The sequence below is a fragment of the Notamacropus eugenii genome, chromosome 2 (assembly GCF_028372415.1).
Source record: "Notamacropus eugenii isolate mMacEug1 chromosome 2, mMacEug1.pri_v2, whole genome shotgun sequence".
NCBI lineage: Eukaryota > Metazoa > Chordata > Mammalia > Diprotodontia > Macropodidae > Notamacropus > Notamacropus eugenii.
Genome location: NC_092873.1, coordinates 367,443,937 through 367,467,231, shown reverse-complemented (window position 1 = coordinate 367,467,231; position 23,295 = coordinate 367,443,937). Strand labels below are relative to the sequence as shown.

At 40.1% G+C, this 23,295-nt stretch overlaps 1 protein-coding gene, 1 long non-coding RNA gene and 1 pseudogene across 2 annotated transcripts in view; all 3 read left to right on the top strand.

The window, feature by feature from the left end:
* The first annotated feature begins 5,209 nt into the window (after window positions 1–5,209).
* Window positions 5,210–6,676, top strand: TMEM100 (transmembrane protein 100). The gene has a single exon (XM_072646755.1). It carries the CDS (start codon window positions 5,210–5,212, stop codon window positions 5,612–5,614), a length of 405 nt encoding a protein of 134 aa, XP_072502856.1. The 3' UTR covers window positions 5,615–6,676.
* A 98-nt stretch (window positions 6,677–6,774) lies between these two features.
* LOC140528690 (complement component 1 Q subcomponent-binding protein, mitochondrial pseudogene) lies at window positions 6,775–14,321 on the top strand (annotated as a pseudogene).
* Window positions 14,322–14,465: 144 nt separating this feature from the next.
* The window catches only part of LOC140528694 (uncharacterized), a 41,840-nt gene continuing 33,010 nt past the window's right edge, over window positions 14,466–23,295 (top strand). Inside the window, exon 1 of the long non-coding RNA XR_011975270.1 lies at window positions 14,466–23,094. This is a non-coding gene — a long non-coding RNA (uncharacterized lncRNA). The remainder of the gene's footprint in view (window positions 23,095–23,295) is intronic.

Sequence of the window (23,295 nt, the reverse complement as noted above, 5' to 3'; positions counted from 1 at the left end):
AAGAGACTGTTGTGTGCAAAGGTGTCATGCAAGCTGATAAAGCATACAGGGAACACTTCAAATAAGGTCCCACCTTCTACTGACAAGGCACTCAGGTCTATCTCAATGAATGGTTTTTCCTACTCTTATTATCACTTCCCAAAACAAATGATGATACTTTTGAGATTTAGTGACAGAATATGTATGTGTGCATACACACATATATACACATGTATGTGTGTACGTATGTGTGTAGACATGTATGTATATGTGTATATTTCACATATATGCAGCAATAGGCAGGAATGGATGTAGTGTTGGATTTAGAGGTAGGAAGACCTGGGACTTTCACCACAGATATTTGTTAGGTCTATTACACTGGGCAAGTGTCTCAGGTTCATCAAGAAAATGAAGGAGTTGGGCTCGAGGCCTCCTAAGACCCCTTCCAGTTCTATGTCTATGATCCTAAGATCTCTGGAAGGGGTGGGAGAATGTCAAATACCAAGAGCCTACAATAGTCATTGATCATCTGTGGATAACTCCCCTTGTATTCCCCACTTACTTTGTAAAAGGCAGAAAAAGACTCAGGACACTCCAGTTATTCTTATTCACCCCAGTCATGTAGCTGACCTCTCCATCAGGCAGTTAAGCAGGGTGCTGAACTCTTCCACTTTTATTGTACACTTACACAATTCACAGGTCCTGATTTTTCAACCTCATTGTAAAAATAAAGGAGTAATCCTTCCATTCCCCTCTACTTCCACCCTCCTACACATACACACACATTTATTTGTGCTTCTTTTTTGACAAATGAGAAAATGTAATTGTTAAACAGGGAGCAACAATGTCCTTTTCCAGAATGTAGGTTAGATGCCCAAATGACTTGAAATGTCACCTTTACCCTGCCCTTGTTCCCCTACCTCCATTCCATGTTTACTAATGCAAGTGAATAAGGGAAAAATCTATTTTGCAATTCTATTACAACATGTGGATTTGTTGAATTGAGATGATCAACCTGCTGAGTTACTAGAAAATGCATGCATTTCACTAAAACAAGAACTGTCATGGGATTTTAAAACTGGGAACAGATTAGGAAAAATTTGTACAATAAGTTCCTAGTATATTTGCCATTTAAAATAAAAACTCATCGTAACAATCTAGCACTAGTAATTTTTCAAGATTCTTAAAGATGAGAATCCTAAATGACAGCTCTGTCTTGCATGTGGAAGCTTATACATGCAGAAAAGTTTGGAAAAGATGAAAGAAAAGCCATCAGCATTCTCATTTGACAGCCATGAATTTCTTATCTGCAATGCCAGGGTGCCCTTCATTTACCTAAGCATTGATGCAGGCTGGGAGTAACCGTGTTTAATTAGCAGTAGCTCAAAGTCAACATTTTGTGCCATTGGAAATCCATTGCCCCTATCTTCCTCCCCTCCCCCATCCCCAAGATTAACTTGCTCTGAATTCAGCTTTCTACAGAACTCCTGTGCTCCTGGCCTATTCACACCCATGCAGAAGAGGAAGGCTGGAAAAGCTTAGGAACATAAATCTTTTTTTTTTTTCTGGTTCGTAAGGTTAACCCAGCTGCCTGGTGGCTTCCCAGCTGTTCCTGCTGTCGATAATAATTTCCATCCCTTGGCTGGCCTCTGGGAGCTTCCCCCAGAGCCGCCCTCAGCCAGGTCTATAGAAGCACTGACTCAAGGGTATTTAAACCTTTCAGTTCTCCTGGAAACCCTTGGGGCAAAGGAGGAGGCTGCAATGGGGGCCCTAAGCTGGAAGCCTAAGGGGGAAAACATGAGTAATGAAAGTCAGGATCCACATGTAGTCAACTCGATGAGAGAAATCAAAGTAAAAGCTGTGTCCTTTCTCTAGGGACCTAAGCAAATGATTCTGACACTTACCATGTCAGAGCTGGGAAGGGCTAAAACTTGGAATCTGCTGGCAAGGAAAAGGAAAAAAAAATGACGGGGAGGGAAGAGGAGGAGGGGAGAGGGAGGGGATAAAAAGAGAGGGAGGAAGGGAGAGAAGAGCTTTTGCTCTTTTTGATGTTGGAGGCACAGGGTGTTAGAGGCAGAGGGCAAGAGGAAAGAGCTCCAGAGTCCTGAAGCTGAGTGGGTTGTTTTGTATTTTTCATTTGTTTTATTTTGTTTGTTTGTTTTACTTTCTCCCCTACAGTTTCTTTTCCCATTTATCTTTTCAAGGAGGCCCCTTAGCCAAGGCACATTTACCAGTGGGATTAGGAGAGCTGCTGCTGCCTTCTTTTTCTCAAGTTGACAGAAGAGATTCAAAGAGATGAGACTTACTCTTTCTTCCCTAAGAGATCACGCTGAGTTTGATGTCAATGGATTTCCTTTGTCTGAGGTAGGTATACTAACTCGAGCATGGATTTTGTCTATAGTTTTTGTTCCATCCCACAATTTTTAGTGGTATTTCCCATCTGTCCCACTCCCCACCTCCCCACACACATCCCACTTTAGAGTTTCAGGTAGCCTCAATTTTGATTGGTAGTCTCTACTGGGCAACTGCAGGGTCTGCGAAATGCTCTTTGTTGTGCCTGAAATAGGTACAAATACTTCATTAGGTAGTTGTAGCAAAATGTTGGAGAAACTTCCTTCCCAGAGGATATCTGATTTCTAGGACCTGGGCAGAGACTGTGAAAACTGCTTTGTTTTGATTTTATTCTTAGTGGATATTGGAAATATCCAGAGTATCATTCAGTGTGAAGTGTTTCTGTCAGACAGCCCTAAGTCTTTTGTAAAGTTCTACAAGGGGTTGAAATGTATGTCTTAAGTCCTTCTGGCTGTCTGTTTCTCAAAACTGAGAGGAAGTGACTAACAAGCCTGAATAACAGGCAAGAATTTCATCAAACTGCATTTTTGTGTCTAAGTTAGGAGATTTTCAGTACGTTTTCAGGTTTGACTTCATTTTCAAAAGGAGCATTTCAATAAGGTTAAGTCAGGAGAATTGGAATGCCAAATCTTACTGAAAATTAGCTCTGTGAATATATGTGCATGCCTGCGTGTGTGTGTGTGTGTGTGTGTGTGTGTTTTACAGGTAGCCTAAAGGATGTTCTCTTACTTTGATAGAAATTGTGATTTGGTAACTCAGTGCTGTATCTTTCAATCAACATGACCCAACAAGCAATTTTTTTGGAGGGGGGAAGGCAAGGCAGTTGAGGTTAAGTGACTTGTACAAAGTCACACAGCTAGTGAGGGTCAAGTGTCAGTCAACAAGCATTTATTAAGCACCTGCTATGTGCAGGACACTGTGTTAAGTACTGGGAATGTAAAGGCAAAATGGGATAGGAGGATGTTGTGAAAGAACAGTCCCCTACCCTCAATTCACTTTAGGAGAAATTCAGCTCCTATTGTGATAGGCATTAGGGTTGCAAAGATGAAAATGAAACAGCCTCTGCCCACAAGGAGTTTATAATCCATTGAGGGAAATAACATATACACACATAAATTTGTACTAAATGTATACAAAATAATTGGGGGGGGGGTATTAGAATAGGGGTATATTAATAAAAGTCTAGGTAGGTGGTAACTCTTAAGTTTGCATTCTGCTGGGGTGATGAAACATGTAAACAGAGAAGCATATCCATGATAATTTAAAGGGGAAAGGGAGCAAACACTAACAATTAGGGGGAATATGAATCAACTGAAAATCAGTTTTACTTTAAATTTTAAGAAAAAGTGAAGATGGATCACTCTGCAATACCACCTTTCTTCCCTCCTCTTCCTACTCTCTCCAGCACATGATACTTTTTATTTCTTTGTTTAAGGATTGAAAGCCTCTAGGTCAATTTGGATTGTAAAATATATACTCATTAAAACTAAAACCTTGTAACACGTCCCTCCACAAGAGGTGCCTTGGAAGGTACCTTTATATGAAAGAGTGAAGCAGTAACTTCAGAAACAAATGTGCCTTTCCTCTATTAACTAGATGACAGCTAATAGAGGAGTCACAGTCCAAGTTTCTCCTGTTTTATTGGCTCTGCCCCCATTGACAATCACTTTTGTCAATGGATCATCTTTTAAAGAATTCATGTTATGTAGTCACAACATCAGCTTAGAGTTACTGTCAGAGGTATCTGTTTAAAATGCTCCCTCCCCTTGCACTGATGACATTTTAATTCTGGATTCAGTTCTTTCTGTTCTGTTTCAAGGGGGAAAGCAGCAATAGAGCATAACAGAAGAGCTAGTAAAATGTTTGTAGACCTCCTGGGTCTATTAAACACAGTAAAATGCTTCCTGGTTTTTATAACCCCTCTTTCTTCAGTTCCGTTGGCCTCATCTGCCAGCTGATGGTAAAAAACATGAAGTTAATTTTTGAATGTCTTTAAGCAGTTTGAATAAATCTGTCAGGCAGAGGTAAATAAGGAGAACAAGGAGAATTAAATATATAATTGAATGCAATAGCGTAAATGGAAAGACTAGGAGATGCTTTTTATCCCAGAAAATATAATGAAACATCCAACTCCATTGTATACACCTTCAGATGCTGTCACTGTCATTTTTGCTTAGTTGTTTTTCTTCTTTACTTGAAAAACTTCCATTCAAGATGAAGATGGAAGAAGGGAGTTAGAGGGGTCCTATATCTAGAAATGACTGTTGTGTACAAACAAAAGGCATTAATAAAACTAACTTATAAAGGTGGTGGTACAGGGAGGCATTAGGGTGAGGAGACAGGCTTTCTCCAGTCCTTTGCCTCTCAGAGGCCACAGTGAATAGCTAACTGAACCTGGATTCAGGAAGACCTGAGTTCAAGTCCAGTCTCAGACGCCTACTATATAGCAGCACTGATTCAAGGGTATTCAAACCTCTGACACCATGTCAGAGAGCAAAAACTGGGAAGGGCTAAAACTTGGAATCTGCTGACAGAAAAGGCAAGAAAAAAAAAAACTATAATGGTAAGTGACCCTGAGCAAGTCATTAAGTCTGTTTGCCTCAGTTTCCTGATCTATAAAATGAGGGTAATAATAGCACCTACCTCCCAGGGTTGTTATGAGGATTAAATGAGATAATAATTGCAAAGCCCAGACTTAGCACAGCATAAGCACTATATAAATTTAGTTATTATCACAATTACAAATTGAATTTTCTTGGTATTGCCTAGAATGGAAATTCTTCAGCTGAGTGTCTCTGTCTTTTCTATACAGCATATGCTTTAATGAAAACTTCCAGAATTAGTCTAAAAATTCACCTAGAAATTCCTGCAATACAATATGCCTGAAGAGCACTTTAAAGAGATTCTGGGAACACCAAAGAGTCCAGAGCCCGTAAGGATGGAGAAGAGGAACAACAATGAGTACGTGGTCACTGCGATTCCCCTGGTCAGTGAGGTTCAGCTGACAGCAGCCACTGGGGGAGCTGAGCTCTCCTGTTACCGCTGTGTCATCCCCTTTGCAGTGGTCGTTCTGATCGCTGGAGTGGTGGTTACAGCCATAGCCTACAGTTTCAATTCTCATGGATCCATCATCTCCATTTTGGGGCTTATCCTACTGTCGTCTGGACTTCTTTTATTAGCTTCCAGCGCCTTGTGCTGGAAGGTAAGGCGGAGGAGCAAGAAATCGAAACGACGGGAGAGTCAGACAGTTCTGGTGGTAAATCAGAGGAGCCTGTTTGCTTAAAAAAAAAATGATAAAAACATAAATCTGAGGCCTAAAAACCTGGCCAGCATATATATATATATATATATATATATATATATATATACACTCATCTATATTTCATGCAACTGGAATTTTCTAAATGCCAATTTAGAAAATGCAATTGGCAAACTTGGGAAGGGTTTGCTAGAAGTCAGGGAGAAGATTGAGAGTGGAAGGAGCTCTTGTGACCTGCATCTTCTTTGATGACATACTTGATGGCAAAGACTGTTTCTAAGACTAAGTCAGCTTCTTCTCCACATTACGCTTGTAGGGAATTATGTGTGAGATGAAGACTATTAGTTAACGCTCGGTTAATATTTTCATTGCTGTGGTTTAGTCATTTTCAGTTGTGTCCAACTCCTGGTGACCCCATTTGGGAGTTTTTTGGCAAAGCTACTGGAGTGGTTTGCCATTTCCTTCTCCAGCTCATTTTGCAGATGAGGAAACTGAGGCAAACAGGGTTAAGTGACTTGCCCAGGGTCACACAGGGAGTAAGCACCAGATCTGAACTCAGGTCTCCCTGACTCTAGGCCTGGCTCTCTGTTCCATTTAGCTGCCCTGGCTAATACTGGAAGTCATCAAACAAAACAAAATGATGGGACAGACTTGCTGTATCTGAGAGTTGCCCACAAAAAAAAATCACTAATGTAACATTGTAGCATTTAAGCACAGTGAAGACTTCAAAGGTGTAGATCACTTTTGATTTTATTTCCTTGAAATTCTTTGATTCCCCATCCCTACTCCATAAGCTAATTCTCTGGCATCTATTTTTATTATTCTGTTCCAGTGACCTCATTGGTGGTACTTTTTTCTTGAAGATCAAACTCTTAACTTGTTAACTTTTACTGTTGGCTAGATATAAACATGTTTGTAATGATTTGTGTCAAAAGTAAACAAAGGATAAGCAGAGCTGGGAGGCAATGTTGTTGGGTTAAATTAATATTGAGATGATCCAATGTAGCACTTTCAATGATTTTTATATAAATTTTTTTAATGTAATGTTCATTTAAAATAATAAATACTCAGTGCTGCTAGAACTTCCTACAGGATTTTTTTTTTCATTGTGGACATTTTATTGGAGGCTCTTAATCACCCAGAATCCATTGACTCATTTGATATAAATGGTTTACTGCTGTCAGAGGGGAGTAGGGAACGTTGTTAATTCCTCTGAAGAAATGTTCCTTTCAGCAATGAAGTCTATTCTGAAACCTTCCCTTTGGTGGGAACTGAGAAGAGAAAGCAGAATGGCTTTTACTTTGGATGAAAGCATTTCTCTGTAATTATAACTTAGGAGCTTTGGGCTTGGATTTTAAAAGTTTTCCACTTTGGTTTGTATAAGATGCTTCACTTACCCTGGTTAGTTCTGATGAGCTTTAATGCAGTAACTAATGAGACCAAAGCTACTTGTTCCATCTTTGTATGGGTCATTGATCATCCTATCCCCCAGTCACAGCTTGCACCCTGAACTGCGGCTTGTTATTTTATGGAGGTATATTGTTGTTCATAGGGGAAACTAAGCCAGAGATTACATATGGCTATGTGCAAACCCTGTCCTGTCACTGAAATAACTCTGGACACGACTCACTGACAGTGAGACAGTCTTCAAGGCTTGGCTTGTTCTTCAAGATACCACGTTCAGGCAGAGGGGAGAGAGCATTGGAAGGGCTCCACTGCCTCCAAGGGCTTAAACTACTTTGGGTAGTTGCTAAGAACATGAGGAGGCTCTGTGACCTATGTACCCCCCATTCTTCGAAGGACTTGGATAGATGAAACAGTGTTGTAAACTCTTAGCAATCACTAGCCCCTTCTAGCTAAGGCATAAAATGGAAGGATTTGTTAATCATTTTATCACCTTTGCAGGAGATAAGAGAAAGTAGGATGGATTATACACAATCATCATCCTTTTAAGCTAGTTTGTTAGAAAGAAGTGAGGTGATTTCAGTTCATTCTGCAATTATAGGAACCCACTTTAATCCACTTCTTTGTGGAATACAGGTTCTAGCTGGGAACCAAACCTAGAGAACTACCCAGATAGTTCTGCCCTCCAAAATGGAAAAGTGAATGCATGAATTTTTTCCCCCAAACCACAAGAGGTCCCTGTACTGCAGCTTACATGCCATATGTTTCCAGGGAATTACTTAGACTCTGGGAAGAATTGGGAGTTAGGAAGATCCCCCCTGGAACTGAAGGACGGAAGAAACTTTGTCCAGTGAATTTACCCAGGATGCCACATTTTCCTCTCTTTTTTTACAGAGGAGATACCTCATATTCCTCACTTCATAGTGAATGTCTTTTGTTGGTGAGTCACTACAGTCACGTCTGACTCTCTATGAGCCCTTTTGGAGTTTTCTTGGCAAAGATTTTGGAATGGTTTTCCATTTCTTTCTCCAGCTCATTTTCCTGATAAGGCAAACAGGGGAAAGTGACTTGATCAGGGTCACTCATCCAGTATGTATCTAAGGCCAGATTTGAACTCAGGTTCTCCTGACTCCAGAATGAGAGCTCTATCCACTTCACCACCTAGTTGCCCCAGTGAATATCTTATGGTTCCTCCAGAATGAGGAAGCACCTCCTTCATAGAACTACCAACTCCAGGGAGTAGCATACTTTTTCAGGCACCTGCAGACTACTAATCCCTGGTTTCCTGGCCCCCAAGGAAGAGAACCAAGGTTATGTTGTTCAACTCAGAAGATAAACATTTGTTTTAAACTATAATCCCTTAGAGAGTAATGGCAATATAAACTCCTCTGCACAACCAAGCATATGGCTATAAATAAATAAGAGCTTACAAAATGAACTATGAATGAAAAGGATATTGGAGTTACCTAGATCTTATAGAATTCTTTGTTGCCACAATTACTTTCACATATATTTTCATTTGGTCCTTATAAGACAGGTTGTTCCAGTAATAATGAAACACCCTGGAGAGAGAAAAGATAGATAGGTGGAGAGATATATAAGTAGGTAGTAGATAGATGGGGGATGGGAAAGGAGGGAGGGAGGGAAAGAGAGGGAAAGAGAGGGAAAAGGAGAGAGAGAGAGAGAGAGAGAGAGAGAGAGAGAGAGAGAGAAAGGGAGAGCATTTATTGAAAGCTTATTAGGGCAAAGTAGTGGGGATACAAATACATGCAAAGTCCTTGCCCTGCCCTGCTTTAGGTCCCATGTTCATGCTTCCATAAGCTTGGAGGGTGGGGACCAGTATTCCAGGCAAAACATGGAAGCTGGGGCAGGAAGGGATTGCTAAGAAGGCACTATACTAATGCCCCATTTTATAAATAATGCAATAGATAATGAATGAGACCAAGTGACTTGTACAAAGTCGTATTGTTCATCCTTCATGTTTGGAAGAGAACCAGTGACATCATGGGCGATGTCTTGATTTTCATGTGAATTAGATTTAAGTGAAGCAGAGCTGTTCAATCATGCAGTTAATATGAAACTAGAACCTACATGTAAAGATATGTACATATGTGAGCAATACATCAAGGACCTATGATTTCACTAGTGTGAAGAGTCTTCTCATGATGCAGATTACAGCCCATTTAATAACTTAGAGCCAAAGGCTTAGGGAAATTAATTAAGTTGTCCAGGTCCAAAAAGCTCCTAAGTAACAGAGGCAGGATTTTATCCCAAGTTCAGGACCTCAAGTTCAGGAGCACTCTATCGGTATGCTATGAAGATCCTCCACACATACAAATAAATCCTCATGTACATGTTAGATAAAAATCTAAACTGTAGCTAATGCTGATAATTTTTAAAAAGCTATATTCACTGGTCAATGTCAAATGTTTGTTTAGGAATTCAACAGTTAAGGATTTGACTAACTGGTCTCAACCGCAACCATTTTAGTTAATCTTGACATCAATCAAAATGGCCAAGCTCAAAAATAAAAGGGGAGAGGGGAATACTTTTATCTAAGGAATAGTAGCACATAGCATTTTAAAATTTTAAAAGAGATTTAAAATTCATTATCTCACTTGTCTTTAAACCACTCAAGGTAATCAGAGTAGTTGCTATTAACTGAATATAGTATAAAAGTATTCTTTTGCAAAGTATAAAACGATATCAGGGTGTTAAGAAGGAAAGGGGTCCAGAATACAGGAGGGTCAAACAGTGACAACTGAGAAACCATGTTAGCAAACAGGTAACAAAAAATCGAAGAATAAGGCAGAAGCTGAAAGCAAAACAGAGTGGGTAGTTCATACCTACCATCTGCCTGGACAACAGAAGGCCAGGCCTAGTCAAAATGGCCAAGCAAGAATGGAGCTTGATGTTGATCCAACTTTATTTGGGGGCAGAGACTCTTCCAGAACTAGTCTCAATCTGCAATTGGGCCTGAACTCACAGGTAGGGGCAGATAGGTATACCTGGTTGGAGTAAGAGGGGCAGAAAGTCGGCCAATTGCTGTTGGGGGTTTAAAGGAAAACATGACTTTGGTGTTAGTTATTTGATACCCAAGAAGACTTTTCACATGCATTTTACAATCTCATTTCTTTTTTTTCTTAGAAGGAGGAAATCTTTTCTGCCAAAAATAAATAACTCCCATCCCCCCAGGGCTCAAACTGCGTTTGAAACTTGAGAGCTAGAAAATTGAATGTTCCAGGTCCTAAATGAGCTCAAACAGCTTCCCTTCCCCCAGGCCAGGAACCCTTCTGAGATGATTAATAATATTATGATTCACTTCACAGTGAATTGTAATGCACAACTGAGTTGGGTTTGAATGGCTGCCACCTTTGGCATGCAGGTATCTTTGGCAGCATTTACATTGGCAAGTAGAAAGTGATATCTTCAATCAGATTTATTGGAGGTGTTCACATTGTAGCAACACTTTGCCTCAAGTGAATTTGCATCTGAATATAAAAATGTCTTGTCTCTACATCTCTGAAAGTAAGGTTTTAAAGAAATGGTCAAAATTATTTACATATTATAAATTCTGGATTATAAAAATGGATTCACCATTGACACCCATTCTTAGCCAACATATGGACCTACAAGTGAAATATTCAATGTGGTTGGGAATATGGTCAAATCACTCTCATGCTATTCAAATATCTGACCAAAACTAGTTTAGCTAATATGCTGAATGGAGTATTTTACTTTTCCTACTACCCTCCTGTTTTGGTCTCCATTTTTGTTGTTACTGTTGTTCTAGACTTGTCATTTTAGTGGTATAGGAAATTTCCAGTGAAGATATACACTGTACCAAAACAGACCAGCAGGTGTTTCATAACTTATAGACTTAGAGAGTTGCTCTAGGGGCACCTGATTTGCCTTGAGTTCCACAGCCAGTATGTAGTAGAGACTATATTTGAACCCAGGTCTTCCTGACTCTGAGGTCCACTACTCTATGCTTCCCTAGTCCTTAGTATTTACTCTGAAGGATTTCAGGTGATTATATTAGTGTACTCCCTCCCCTCACACAGGTGGAAATCTTCTGAATAAATAGCAGACAGCACTTTGCAAGATCTGTGATCCAAAAAACCCATTATCACCTGCTAGTGAGGAGGTTCTCTGATGATAACTATGCAGTCCATCACTGGACTCATCCTCAAAGCTTTTCCAGCTTTGAAGAATTTGCTGGACATTGGGTTTTGGGGAGCATAGACTTGGAAAATCTATGAGGTCATTTCTCCCTCTATGATGAAGCATTGCAATCAAACTTCAGTGGAATCCCCTGCCACTAAGATCTGCCAATCTCAGTAGCTACTAGACTGGTTATGTCTGTAGTTGGTTCTGACTGAACCTTTCATCTTAAAGAAAATCTCAGAAATAAGCATGTGCTTTCTTTCTTCTTTGTTTCTTTCCCAACTTTTCTTCCCTCATTTCTTTCTTTACTCCCCTCCCCTTTCCTTTCCTCCTTTCTTTTTTCCTTCCCTCCCTCCTTTCCTTCTTCTGTCTTCCTTCTTTCCCTTTCTTTCCTTTCTGCCTCTTTTCTTTTTGTCCCTTCTTTCTTTCTTTCCCTTTCTCCCTCCCTCCTTTCTTTCCCTTTTTCCTTTCCTTCCCTTCTTTCCTCTTTTCTCTCCCTTCATTCCTTTCCTTCCCTCCTCCCTTCACTTACTCCTTTCCTTCCTTCATTCTTTCCCTTCCTTCATTCCTTCCCTCCCTCCTTCTTCCATTCCTCTCTTCCTTTCTGTTTGCACGTGTTTTTTCTCACACATCATATACATTTCCACATGTATACCTACCTCATCTGCCATTCCTTACAAAGATTCAAGAAAGAAAACAATCTTAGAGGACACTGGTCACTGGATAAAGGCAAATATAAGGAATTATCCTGAGATTAGATGAATCATATGTATTTCTGGACTTATTATATATGAAACAGCAAACCCATTCAGAACTGGGCAGTCCAATGTCAGGCTACTGTAGTGTACTTTAGTGTATTCAAGTTCCAGCCAGATCCCTTGGATCTGACATGGTCTGATTTACTTAAGGATTTGTATTTTGGCAACTGTTTGGAAGATAAACTGGAGAGGAGAAAGACTTAAGGTAGGAAGACATATTAAGAAGAGTATCACAATAAACCAGGAGATCCTTCTCTACCTCTCCTTTTCTAATGCTTCCTCACACCCCATCACCAGCCTGCAGGTGAATTTGGCAAATTCAACTTCCCTATCAGAGATTCCACAGGTTGTCACCAATCAAAGGGTAAGTAATTACAAAGAGATGTATTAAGATAGTCACTCAAAGACAGTGAGTGATTCAGTGAGAGCACTTATGACAGAGTAATACAAGCTGTGGTCTTAACGGTCACTGATCCTCAGAGCTCAACAGAGAGATCCTAAGTGGAACTTCACAAAAACTCAAGGAAGGGAAAAAAATGACATGTAGTAGCAAGGAGCTATGAGATACCCTGTGGCCACATCAGTTCTCTACACATGTGCTTCACTGCCACTGTACTTAGAGTTTAAACCCATTCTCCTTAAAGACCTCATATATGCAGAAGAGAGAGTGTGCCCCTAGTTTGGGCATCAGCCATTCTTATTATACCATGTTAGTAAATAATTTTGTGAAAGCTAATTAAGTCTAATCAATGGGAAACACATTATTATACGATTTTGTAAATACCTCTTGTAAAAGCTAATTAAGTCCAGCTGATAATTAATGGGAAACACATTATTATATGACTTTAGTAAATACTTTTTGTGAAAAATAATTAAATCTAGTTGCTAGTCAATGGGAAATAGAATGGTTCAACCACCTCTGGGGACCCAGCCTATCAGTGTATATGGGAGTTGGAGGAGTATCCCCAGAGAAGGCGCTGTACCAGGCACGGGGGATATAGCCTGTACAAAGAAAGAGACAAGAGATAGAGCATCTTGTGTAACAAATAGCAACAAATAGTGTTTGACTATATTCTAGAGGGCAGGGATGGGATTAATAAGCCCAGGAGTTTGCTTGTAAATATTTAACAAGTTTTCCAGAACACACTTTTAAGTTTAAACTGCATTAACAACCGTTTTCTTCATTTACTCTTTCTCAAGTTTACACTATTGACAAAACAACAAATTAAACCCCGATATGTAGTGCTTACTAAATTCCAATGTAAAATGCTCATGCTGAAGATTTAACAACGGACTTTCGAAAGCCAGTTCAAGCTGACATACCCCAGCGGTCTCCGACGTCGCTCCCACCCCACTCGGCGGGCCTAGGTCCTGGCCCCGCTGCTGCTGCCCTTACTGCCGCGCCCTGTGGCCCGGGCCCTGCGCTCTGCCGCCCTCCCGACTTTGCTCCCCGCCTTGGGAGGCCTCCTGGGAAGAGGAATCCCCAGGATGCCGGCGCCGCGCCTCCTGCACCCGCTCCAGAACGTGCCTGGTCTATGCTCGTGCACGTGCGGGAGGGGTCTCCACACCTGGGACACAAGGCCTTTGCTGAATTCCTGACCGATGAAGTTAAAGAGAAAAATCCAGAAACACAAATCCCTCCCTAAGATGTCCGGGGGTTGGGAACTAAGTGTGCAAGGGACAGAGGCCAAGTTAGTCAGGAGATTAGCGGGGGAGAGGATCACGGTCACGTTTAATATTAACAACAGTATCCCACCGACATATGATGATAAGCCATCAGAAGGACAGAAAGTCCAGGAACAGCAAGAGCCTGAGCTTACATCAACCCCAAATTTCGTGGCGGAGTCTGTGTTGGACAGCCACTATCCAGAGGACGAGGTTGGACCGGAGGATGAGGATGAGAAGGACATCTTCGCCATCCACGAAGTCAGCTTTCAGCCCACTGGCGAATCCGACTGGAAGGATACAGACTACACGCTCAACACGGATTCCCTGGACTAGGCCCGTACCACCTGTTGACAGACTTCCTGGCTGACCGGAGGGTGGACAACACCTTTGCAGACGAACTGATCGAGTTGAGCGTGGCCTTAGAGCACAAGAAGTACATCAACTTTCTGGAAGATCTGAAAAGGTTTGTCAAATGTCACTAGGGAGACCTGAGGCTGCAGTCCTGCTGGACACCTAGAGCCCTTCCTGCCAAAAGAACATCCCCTAGAAGCAGTCATGGAGAAAGTGCCACAAAATACTTCCAGGCATAAATTATGTTCCCTAACCCTTTTATTTCCTTTGTCTGCTAGCATTTTTGTACACTGCTACAGAGTGATGAGAAATAAATCCCTCAGACCCCTCCCAAAAAATAAATAAATAAAAAACTGCCATACCCCTGGCTAGAGCCGGGATGTGAGGATGTCAAATGTCAGACAACAGAGTCTGGTTTTGATCCTAGAGTTAACAGGGAGTCTACGAACTGAACAGAGAATTGACCTAGTCAGACCCCCCCCCCCCCCCCCCCCCCCCCCCCCCCCCCCGCTTAAGGATTTATGAAAGATTCTTTAGAAAGGAGAAATAAGGCTTATGGCAGGAAGACTTATCAGAAGACTCTCACAGTAGTCCAGGAGTCCTCTAGGGACTCATATTCTCCTTTCTTCTATGATGAAAAGCACTCCTGGGATGGAAGGCCCTTTTTTGGTAGAGAGCCATCTCTTCATGTGCAAATTCTGCCCAAATGGGACCCAAAACAAAACTTCTACGTGTCTCCTCATAATATTCCTCTATCCTTCAACAACAGAAACATTCTTTAGTGGCATCTTTTCTTTGCCCATTCAGGAGCATGACTTGCCTTTGAATCCCCTTATCCCAGTATCCCCAGCTTCATTAAACCTATCCCCCCTCAGCCTCCACTCTTTAGAGACCAAAGAAATAACTCTCCCATCTCTATTTACCTTTGGCTTTGGTCAAGATATATCACCAGTTTCCCTCACTGTATGATCTTACCACATCTTTTAGCACAATTCTCTACTGTGTCATCCCTTCCATAAAAGATACTGATCAATTTTTTTTATTTTAGAATTAATTATAAATAATTTATTTTTAAGGTATCACAGAATTTGGTCCATGGAATATTAATTCAACTCCTCTTATTTCCCTTCATTTGGTCCTTTAAGTTTTTGTTACATATGTAGCCTTTAAGTCTCCCTTAGTGATCATGTTTTACTATTCATCTTACTGCTCATTAAACATCTTTGCTTCTGCCCTGTCCCCTACCTCTCCCCACTAATCAATAGTCTATAAACAAGAGAATTTGTTTCATTACTTAGTCTTTTCTTCAAAATTGTGTTTATTCACATTTCTTGTATTCTAATATTTTAGAATATTTGTAAATCAAATATTCTATTTGACACTAGGTTTTTGTGTGGTGATGGTAGTGGTAGTGGTGTTGGTTATTTCTGAATAACTTTTTGAAGGCCTAACTTTTTTCAAGGATGAGTTAGCTTAATTTAGCAGGACATGTTATTTTGGATTGCAATTTGGGTTCTGTCACTTCCTTGAATGCTCTTTTCCATTAATTTTGTTTAATTTTCTCATAACCGTGGAGTAATTGAGTAATTCAAATTGCTGTTCCTTCCTTGTTGAAGGTCTTTCTCTTAGCTGCTAACAAATTTTGTGGTTTACTTGGAGTAAGGATTCTTAATCTAGAGTTTATAACTTTAGATAGATTAGATAGATAGATAGATAGATAGATAGATAGATAGATAGATAGATAGATAGATAGATGGATGGATGGATGGATGGATGGATGGATGATGGATTTCAATATTATTAGTTTCCTTCGTATTTATTCAATATTATTTGTTTCCTTCATAATCCTATGTATTTTATTTTATGCATTTAAAAAAATCATTCTTAAAAAGTCATAGGTTTTACCAGATTGCCAAAGGATTCTATGACTGAAAAAAAGATTAAGGACCCCTTATTTAGTGCTTAGAATACAAAAGGAGAAATAATATGTAATTAGTCTAGAAATACAGACTAGAGTTAGGTTGTAAAGGGCTTTAGATGCCAAGCAGAAAAGTCTGCATTTTTTTCTAGGCAGTAGGGAAACACTGAAATTTCATGAACAGAACAGGGCCATGGCCATATCTCTAGGCCATATCTTTAGGAACATCATTTTGGCAACCATGTAGCTGTAGGAAGACCAATTGGAAGGCTATAGCAATAGCCTAGGTGACAAGTGATAAAGACCCAGGCTAGGATGTTTGTGGTGTAAGTAGAGAGAAAAGGATGGATGAGAAAGATGTTTAGGAGATAGACTGATAAGACTTAACAATTGATCAGATACAAGTGTTGAGTGAGAGTGAAGAGTTGAGAATAGCTCTGAAGTGGCAAACCCAGGTGACTGGAAGAATAGTGGTCACCTTAACAAAAATAGGAAAGTCAAGACGGTGGTTGAGTTTAGGAAGAAAATTATCAGTTTTGTTTTATACTGAGTTTGAGATGTTTGCAGGATATCCAAGTAGAGAAGTCCAATATGAGATGAGGGCTTTATATATTAGATTTAAGAGTCATCTATATAGAGAGACAGAATGGAATAGTGGATTGATAGCTTGCCTCAGAGCCAGAAAGACACAAGTTCTAGGCCTGCCTCTGATGTATACTGGCTGTGTGACCCTGGGTAACTCTCTAAGGCTGTAAGTTACAAAGAGCATGCTAACCTGCATTGGTATAGGGAGTTTCTTAACCATGAAGTTATGCCTGTTACCCAATAGGTGTAGACTCTATCCTTTCATAGAAATTATGGTTGAATTCAGGAAAACTGATTAGATCAGCAATAGGGTGTAAGTGTAGAGAAAGAATGGGACAGAACTCAGGAAAGAGCCAGGAGATATTCCCACAAATATGTGATGGGATATGAGTGATTACCCAGTAAAGGGGGCTGGGAAAGAATTACCAGAGAGATAAAAGCAGATCCAAAAGGAAATAATGTCACAAAAATCTCCAAGGGAGGAGACAGTATTCCATAGGAAGAGAGGATCCAAAGTGTTGAGTGTTGCACAGAGTTCAAGAAGATTGGGACTTGAAAAAGGTTATTAGATCTAGCAATAATGAAATTATTATTCATCTTGGGGAAAGTAGCTTCAGTCGAATGGTAGAAGAAGAAACTAGATTACAAGGGATAGAGGAGTGACTGTGAAGTGATGAAGTAGAGGCAAAGAGACGGTAGACAGTTTACTCTAGGAGTATAACTGTGAAGGGGAGAAGAGGTCCATGACTGAAAGTTTTGAGATTATAGAGTCAGTGAAAAGATTTCTTTGGTTTGTTGATGGTATATTAAGGATTAGGCATATCCAAACAAGTCTGTAGACATTAGGGACGAAGCCGGTGCATAAGGACTAATTGGAGATCAAAGAAAGAGAGTAATGGAAGGAGTAAACTCCTGGAGAACATAGGAAGGGGTGAGATCAACAACCCAGATGGAAGGGTTAGTGATAACAAAATATGACTAGAACAGACATGATTGTACCTATCTTTCCACAATCACTACTGCCATTTTTTATCTTTGTCAATTTGCCATATGTGAAGAGAAACTTTAAGATTATTATAATTTGCATTTCTTTTATGACTAATGATCCAGACATTCCTATAGTTACTAACAATTTGCAATTCTTTTAAGAACTATTTGTTTATATTCTTGACTCTTTAAGAAATGTTTTTTGTATGTCTTTAGTCTTATATATGTCTATTAGCATAATCGGTTTAGAGTAGTACCAGTCAGCTTAGGTCCATCACTCTCCAGACACGTGGTATGCTTCATACAGTCTAGGACTATACTTACAAGTTGCAATACTGAGTAGCAGTGAATTCACAGAACTCCCTTGTGTTTGAGACTGGAGGTGAAGGGGGGGGATGTTGGGAGCGGGTAGGAATTGGGGGAGGATACAACAGTGTTTTTCGTTATATTAACCCTTAAGAGGTCACCCAGTTACTGATTCATAATAGATCCAATGTTATTACTCAGAAATTTTGAACCCCTTCCATTGGGAACCCTTTGCTGATTCCAAAGAAAATAGTATTACATCTTTCTTCCATCTCAGCCTGCTATTGTTAAAAAAGCACACACAGATAATTTTCCATTTTAAGTAAAAATGCAGAATGAATTTCTTCTTGTTTTTTTTTTTTGTTTGGGGGCGGGGATGGTATGCTCTGAGTATTTAATGTGGGCTTGGAAAATGGCAGTCAGCCAGTCATAAATCAGCTGTAATCCTATTGTTATTTGGACACAGAGGAGAGAGAGAGAGAGAGAAACAGAGGGAGAGAGAGAGAGAGAGACAGACAGAGAGAGAGAGAGAGAGACAGAGAGAGAGAGACAGAGAGAGAGAGAGAGAGAGACAGAGACAGAGACAGAGACAGAGAGAGAGACAGAGAAACACAGAGAGAGACAGAAAGAGAGAAGTGGAGAAAAGGAAAAGAAGGAAAGAAGGAAGGGAAAGAAATTTTCAAAAAGCCTACAAATTAGAGAAAGGCTGATAACTATTCATAATACCCTCAGTCCTCAGCTCAAGTTGCCTTCCTGAATAAGATGGCTTGCATGAGCAGAAGGGCATGTGGAGTCAAAGTTTTCTGCTCCTACCACTGCTGTTACCAGACGCTACAATAAAATTGCTTGCATCAGGGGAAAACGGACAGCACATTTTAGCACTTTCACAGCTCTAACTTAATCATGGCAGGAAGCTTTTTTGCTACTGAGAGGCTAAGCTGCATCACCAAAACATCTGACACCAGTATCTAGTGTCCATCACTTTGCTTAAGGTCATTAAAGAATATGAAGTGTCATCTTACAACATGAAACGGGGCCATGAGTGACAATTAGCAAGAAGTCCACAGCATGACAAATAATTGAACAGGTGGATTAAAGAAATGTCTTTTCTGTTTCAAATGAGAGGGATGATTGACAGACACAAAGGCTGATGAGCTGGGCTTTTTTTCTGAGACCAGAGCATTCTGGGTACCCACAAAATCGCTGGATTGGTTTTTATTTGAGTCAGGGAGGCACCTGGAGTGTGTTGAATGCCACTGACTTTAGCCAAGGGGAAGCACTTCAGAGTCAGTTCCTGACGAGGGATTTAAAGGAAAAGCTTTTGTTTACAGGCCTAGAGAGGCAAATTTCAGCTGGATATGAAAGGAAAACCTTCTAAGCAATTTGAATTAGCTAAAAGTGACATGGGTTGCCCTGGGAGATTGTCCCTCACTAGGAGGGCAAAAGATTATAAATATGGAATAGGAGTTGATTTCAAAAACCATCTAATCCAACCACCTCATTTCACCAAGGAGGAAACCAAGGCAAAGAAAGAAAGGTGAACTGATTTGCCAAAGGTCAAACAGGTAGTAAATAAGGAACATGTTGTCATGAGGCTACACGATAGTATAATAAGATAGCATAGTGACCTAGAAACAGGATAGACCTGAGTTCAAATATAGTCTCAGGCACTTATTAGCTGGATGACCCTAGACAAGACACTTAACCTCACTCTGCTCATCTGTAAAGTGGGGATAATAATAGCACCTACTTCTCAAGATTGTTGTGAGTATTAAATGACATAATACTTGCAATGCGCTTTGCAAACCTTAAAGTGCTATATAAAGGCTTTTCTTGTTGCCCAGTCATTTCAGACCCTTCATGACCCCATTTGGAGGCTTTTTGGCAAAGATACTGGAGTGCTTTGCCATTTTCTGCTCCAGCTCATGTTATAGATGAGAAAACTGAGGCAAACAGGTTTAGGTGACTTGCCCAGGGTCACACACTTAGTGAGTATGTAAGGATAGAATTGAGCTCAGCTCTTTCTTACTCCAGGCCTAGCATTCCCTTCACTGCATCACCTACTGGCCCATATAAATTATTACCATTACTATTGTGTGGGTATAGCTTGTATGAATGCACAGGATTTGAAATAGGACCTTTAACTATAAACTCGATGATTTTTCCATTGTACCAGGACTCTAAGCAAAGACTAGATGACCAATCACAGGCAGTGTAGTAGAATGGGTTCTCCTTTGGGTGCAGATAGAACTGAATGATCTCCAATGGTGTGATTCTCTGAGCGAGAATGACCATTTAACGTTAATTTGCATAGAGAAAGGAGGACAGTAGATCAGGATGCACCAAGCATATCTATTCTGACAGATCTCAAAGTGTTGGGCTTAGCTCCTCAAAGCCAAACCAAACATTGGCCCTTCCAATTTTATCCAAAACCAGTTGGGTAAGGGGAAATAAAAAGGATCCCAATTCATAGGATCTTAGATTTAAACTGGATGGGACTTCAGAAACCATCAAGTTCAGCTCTGTCATTTTACAAATGAGGAAACTGAGGCCCAGAGAAGTCATGTGACTTGTCCAGGTTCACACAGCTAGTAAGAATCGGAGGCAAGATATGAACTCTAGCATCACCCAGTATAATAATAACATAGCATAGTAATAACAAGGGAACTGCCAATTTGGGGAAAGCATCTCCAAAGCTTTCTGACTTCCCTTAATAAGTAATAATGGACCATACTCACTTCAAGTAAAAAGAGAAAGAGGTAAACTAGGCACTCTTAAGAAAGCCAACCATTCTATTTCAGTTTATAGCCTGGGTATTTCAAGCCCCCAGTGAAAATAACCCTCCCTTGGACTTCAAAGCACTATCGGAATATTTTTAAAAGGTTACAATTGGAGTCTGACCATTGTGGGCCCAACATTGCCAAAGATTCAGAGGTGCATCTCTGGGGAGCACTTAGAATTGTCCTAGTCCCTTTCTTAAAAAGTGAAAAAATAAAGGAACAAGACAGAGAGGCAAAGTGAATGAGAGTTCAAACCTAAGTCTTGGTTATCTGGAAATGGGGGAGGGGATGCATATTTGGGCCAATCCCAACCTTTTAATTTGACAAGAAATGGGTGTTCTATAAAGCTTTAGGAGTATGGCTTATGTTTGGTCTGCCTAATACAGTGTGAGTTGTGTAGGACAGTGAATAAGTGGGCTGTGATTTTAAATCCCACCCCTGCCCCTAGTACCTGTGTCATCTTGAGGAAGTCACTTAAATTAACTGGGTCTCATTTTCCTCATCTATAAATGAAAGGGTTCAGCTAGATATCTTCTGAGCTCTAAGGTGATGTTCCTCCAAGGACTAAATCAGAGATTCTTAACCTATGAATTTGTTTTTTAAATTTTGGTAATTATTTCGGTAAAATTGCTTTTTTGTTAATCATATGTATTTAAAATTGTTGTTCTGAAGAAAGGTCTGTAGGCTTCATCAGTCTGCCAAAGGGGTCCATGACAGACCAAAAAGAAAGGTAACTTCTTTAAATCTATGACCCTATGAAATAGAGATTTGACAGTATCAATATTTGACAAACATTCATTATAATGTGTAAGGCACTGTTCTTTGCTCAGAACAGGAAACCAGTCCCTGTTCTTAGAGAAAATAGATATTCACAGATAAGTAATACAAGATTATTTGAGGAGGGTGGGAGAACTAACAACAGGGGAATATGGAAGGCATTTCGGAGGAGGGGGCATTTGAGACAAGCTTTGAAAGAAGAGAAAAGATTTTGAAGAGGTGGTAGTTAACAAGTATATACCAAGGCATGGGGAACAGATTATATGAACGCGTAGAAAGAGGAGATGTATAAAAGAGGGATGGGGGTGATATTGCAGATAGAGTACTGAACTTTGAGTCAGGAAGACCAGGGTTCAAAGTTTGCTTCAAATATGGACTATGTGATCCTGGGCAAATCTCTTGACACCTTTTTGCCTCAGTGTTCCTCATCTATAAAATGAGTTGGTTGGACTTAATAGCCTCTAAGATCCCTTTCAGCTCTAAAATGTATAATCCTATGAAATGCTGATTTCAGGAAAAGCCAATAGTTCACGTTTGTTAGAGCATAGAACAAATAAATGAGAAATAATATGGAAGAAGGATAAAAAGGTAAACTGGAGTCAGATTTGGGTAGAGGTGGTTCTAAGTGCTAGGTTATCTAGATTATGTATTAATCCTGGAGGTAATAAGAAATGGTCAATTAATAGAATTCATGGAAAGGTTTTACCTCAGTTCATCAAAATACTTCAGGTAATATCAGCTTGAATCATAGCAATATGCTTGCATGGCCATAAACTATGCATTATGATTCTCAGGCTATACCATGGGCTCACCAGCCATTAGTTTCTTAAGCCTTTGTAAAATAACTACTCTATGGAGCATGCGTTTTGACTTCTGACTCCACATGGATGACACATGCTTCACACAGTACTGTTGGTTACCCATTTGGTAGACTTTAAGGAGAACTGTAGAAGGGGGGAAAACAGTTCCATCTCTACCTCTCTGTATTTTTTCTGTCTCTGTCTCTATCTGTGTCTCTATGTCTCTCTTTTCCCCTCTCCTCTCTTCTTTTCTGTCCTCCTTTCCTCTCCTGTTCTCTCTGTCTCTCCATCTCTCTGTGTCTTTGTCTCTGTGTGTGTCTCTCTCTCGCCTTTTCTTCCTCTTCTCTTCTCTTCTTTTTCCTCTCCTCTTCTATTTGTCTGTCTCTCTCTCATCTTTAAGACTCTGCCATGTTTCTATTGGACTTCCAGTGAGTGAAAGGAAGAAGGGTATCTCTACCCATTTCTTTCCCTGCCCAACAACAGTGGTAGAACGATTGTGATGTTATGTACTTGCCTAACACAACTGAAACAAGACCTAAAGATCTTTGTTGCCTCTTCTTTTGCATTTCTTTCCTAAATGCAGATAACTGAGCAGCATTTCTCAGAGAGAATATTTCCAAGCTTGGCAATACCCCATGAGTTTGAGACTTAAGATCATAAGATCATAGATTTAGAGCTAGAAAGCAAGGCCATTGAATCCAACCTCCTCATTTTATAGATGAGGAAACTGAGGCTGGGAGATTTTAAATGGTTTTTCCAGGGTTACATAGCTATGAAGTATATGAAACAAAATTTGAACACAAAAACTCTGACTGTTGTACCAGCTAGTTGTACTTAGATTTCTAAGTTAAGGCTGGTTGCTCTAAAGGAGTGTCTTCCTGCAAATGTACCTCTTAGGGAAGATAAAAGACCCTCAAGAGACACCACCAGGAGGATGTTGCAACTGAAAGGTCTAGGAAGACATAAGTCATGAACTGACTGACGAAGAAAGAATCAATCAGAGGTAAAAGTGACATTTGTTCATCTGTCCTATTAAATAATCTTTACCTCTTAGGAAAAATGTGCTAATGCATGCTTACAATTCTTTAGTATTTCAAGCATCTTTTCTAGTATGTGGTGTGATACAACTGTACCTATGATTTCACTGGGAAAAGCATCTCCTCCTCCCTTCAAGTGGAGATTGGCAGCTTTTCTAGTTTATAGT

Coding starts and splice junctions, on each gene's coding strand:
- TMEM100 (XM_072646755.1), top strand. CDS start 5,210: ATGCCTGAAGAGCACTTTAAAGAGATTCTGGGAACACCAAAGAGTCCA.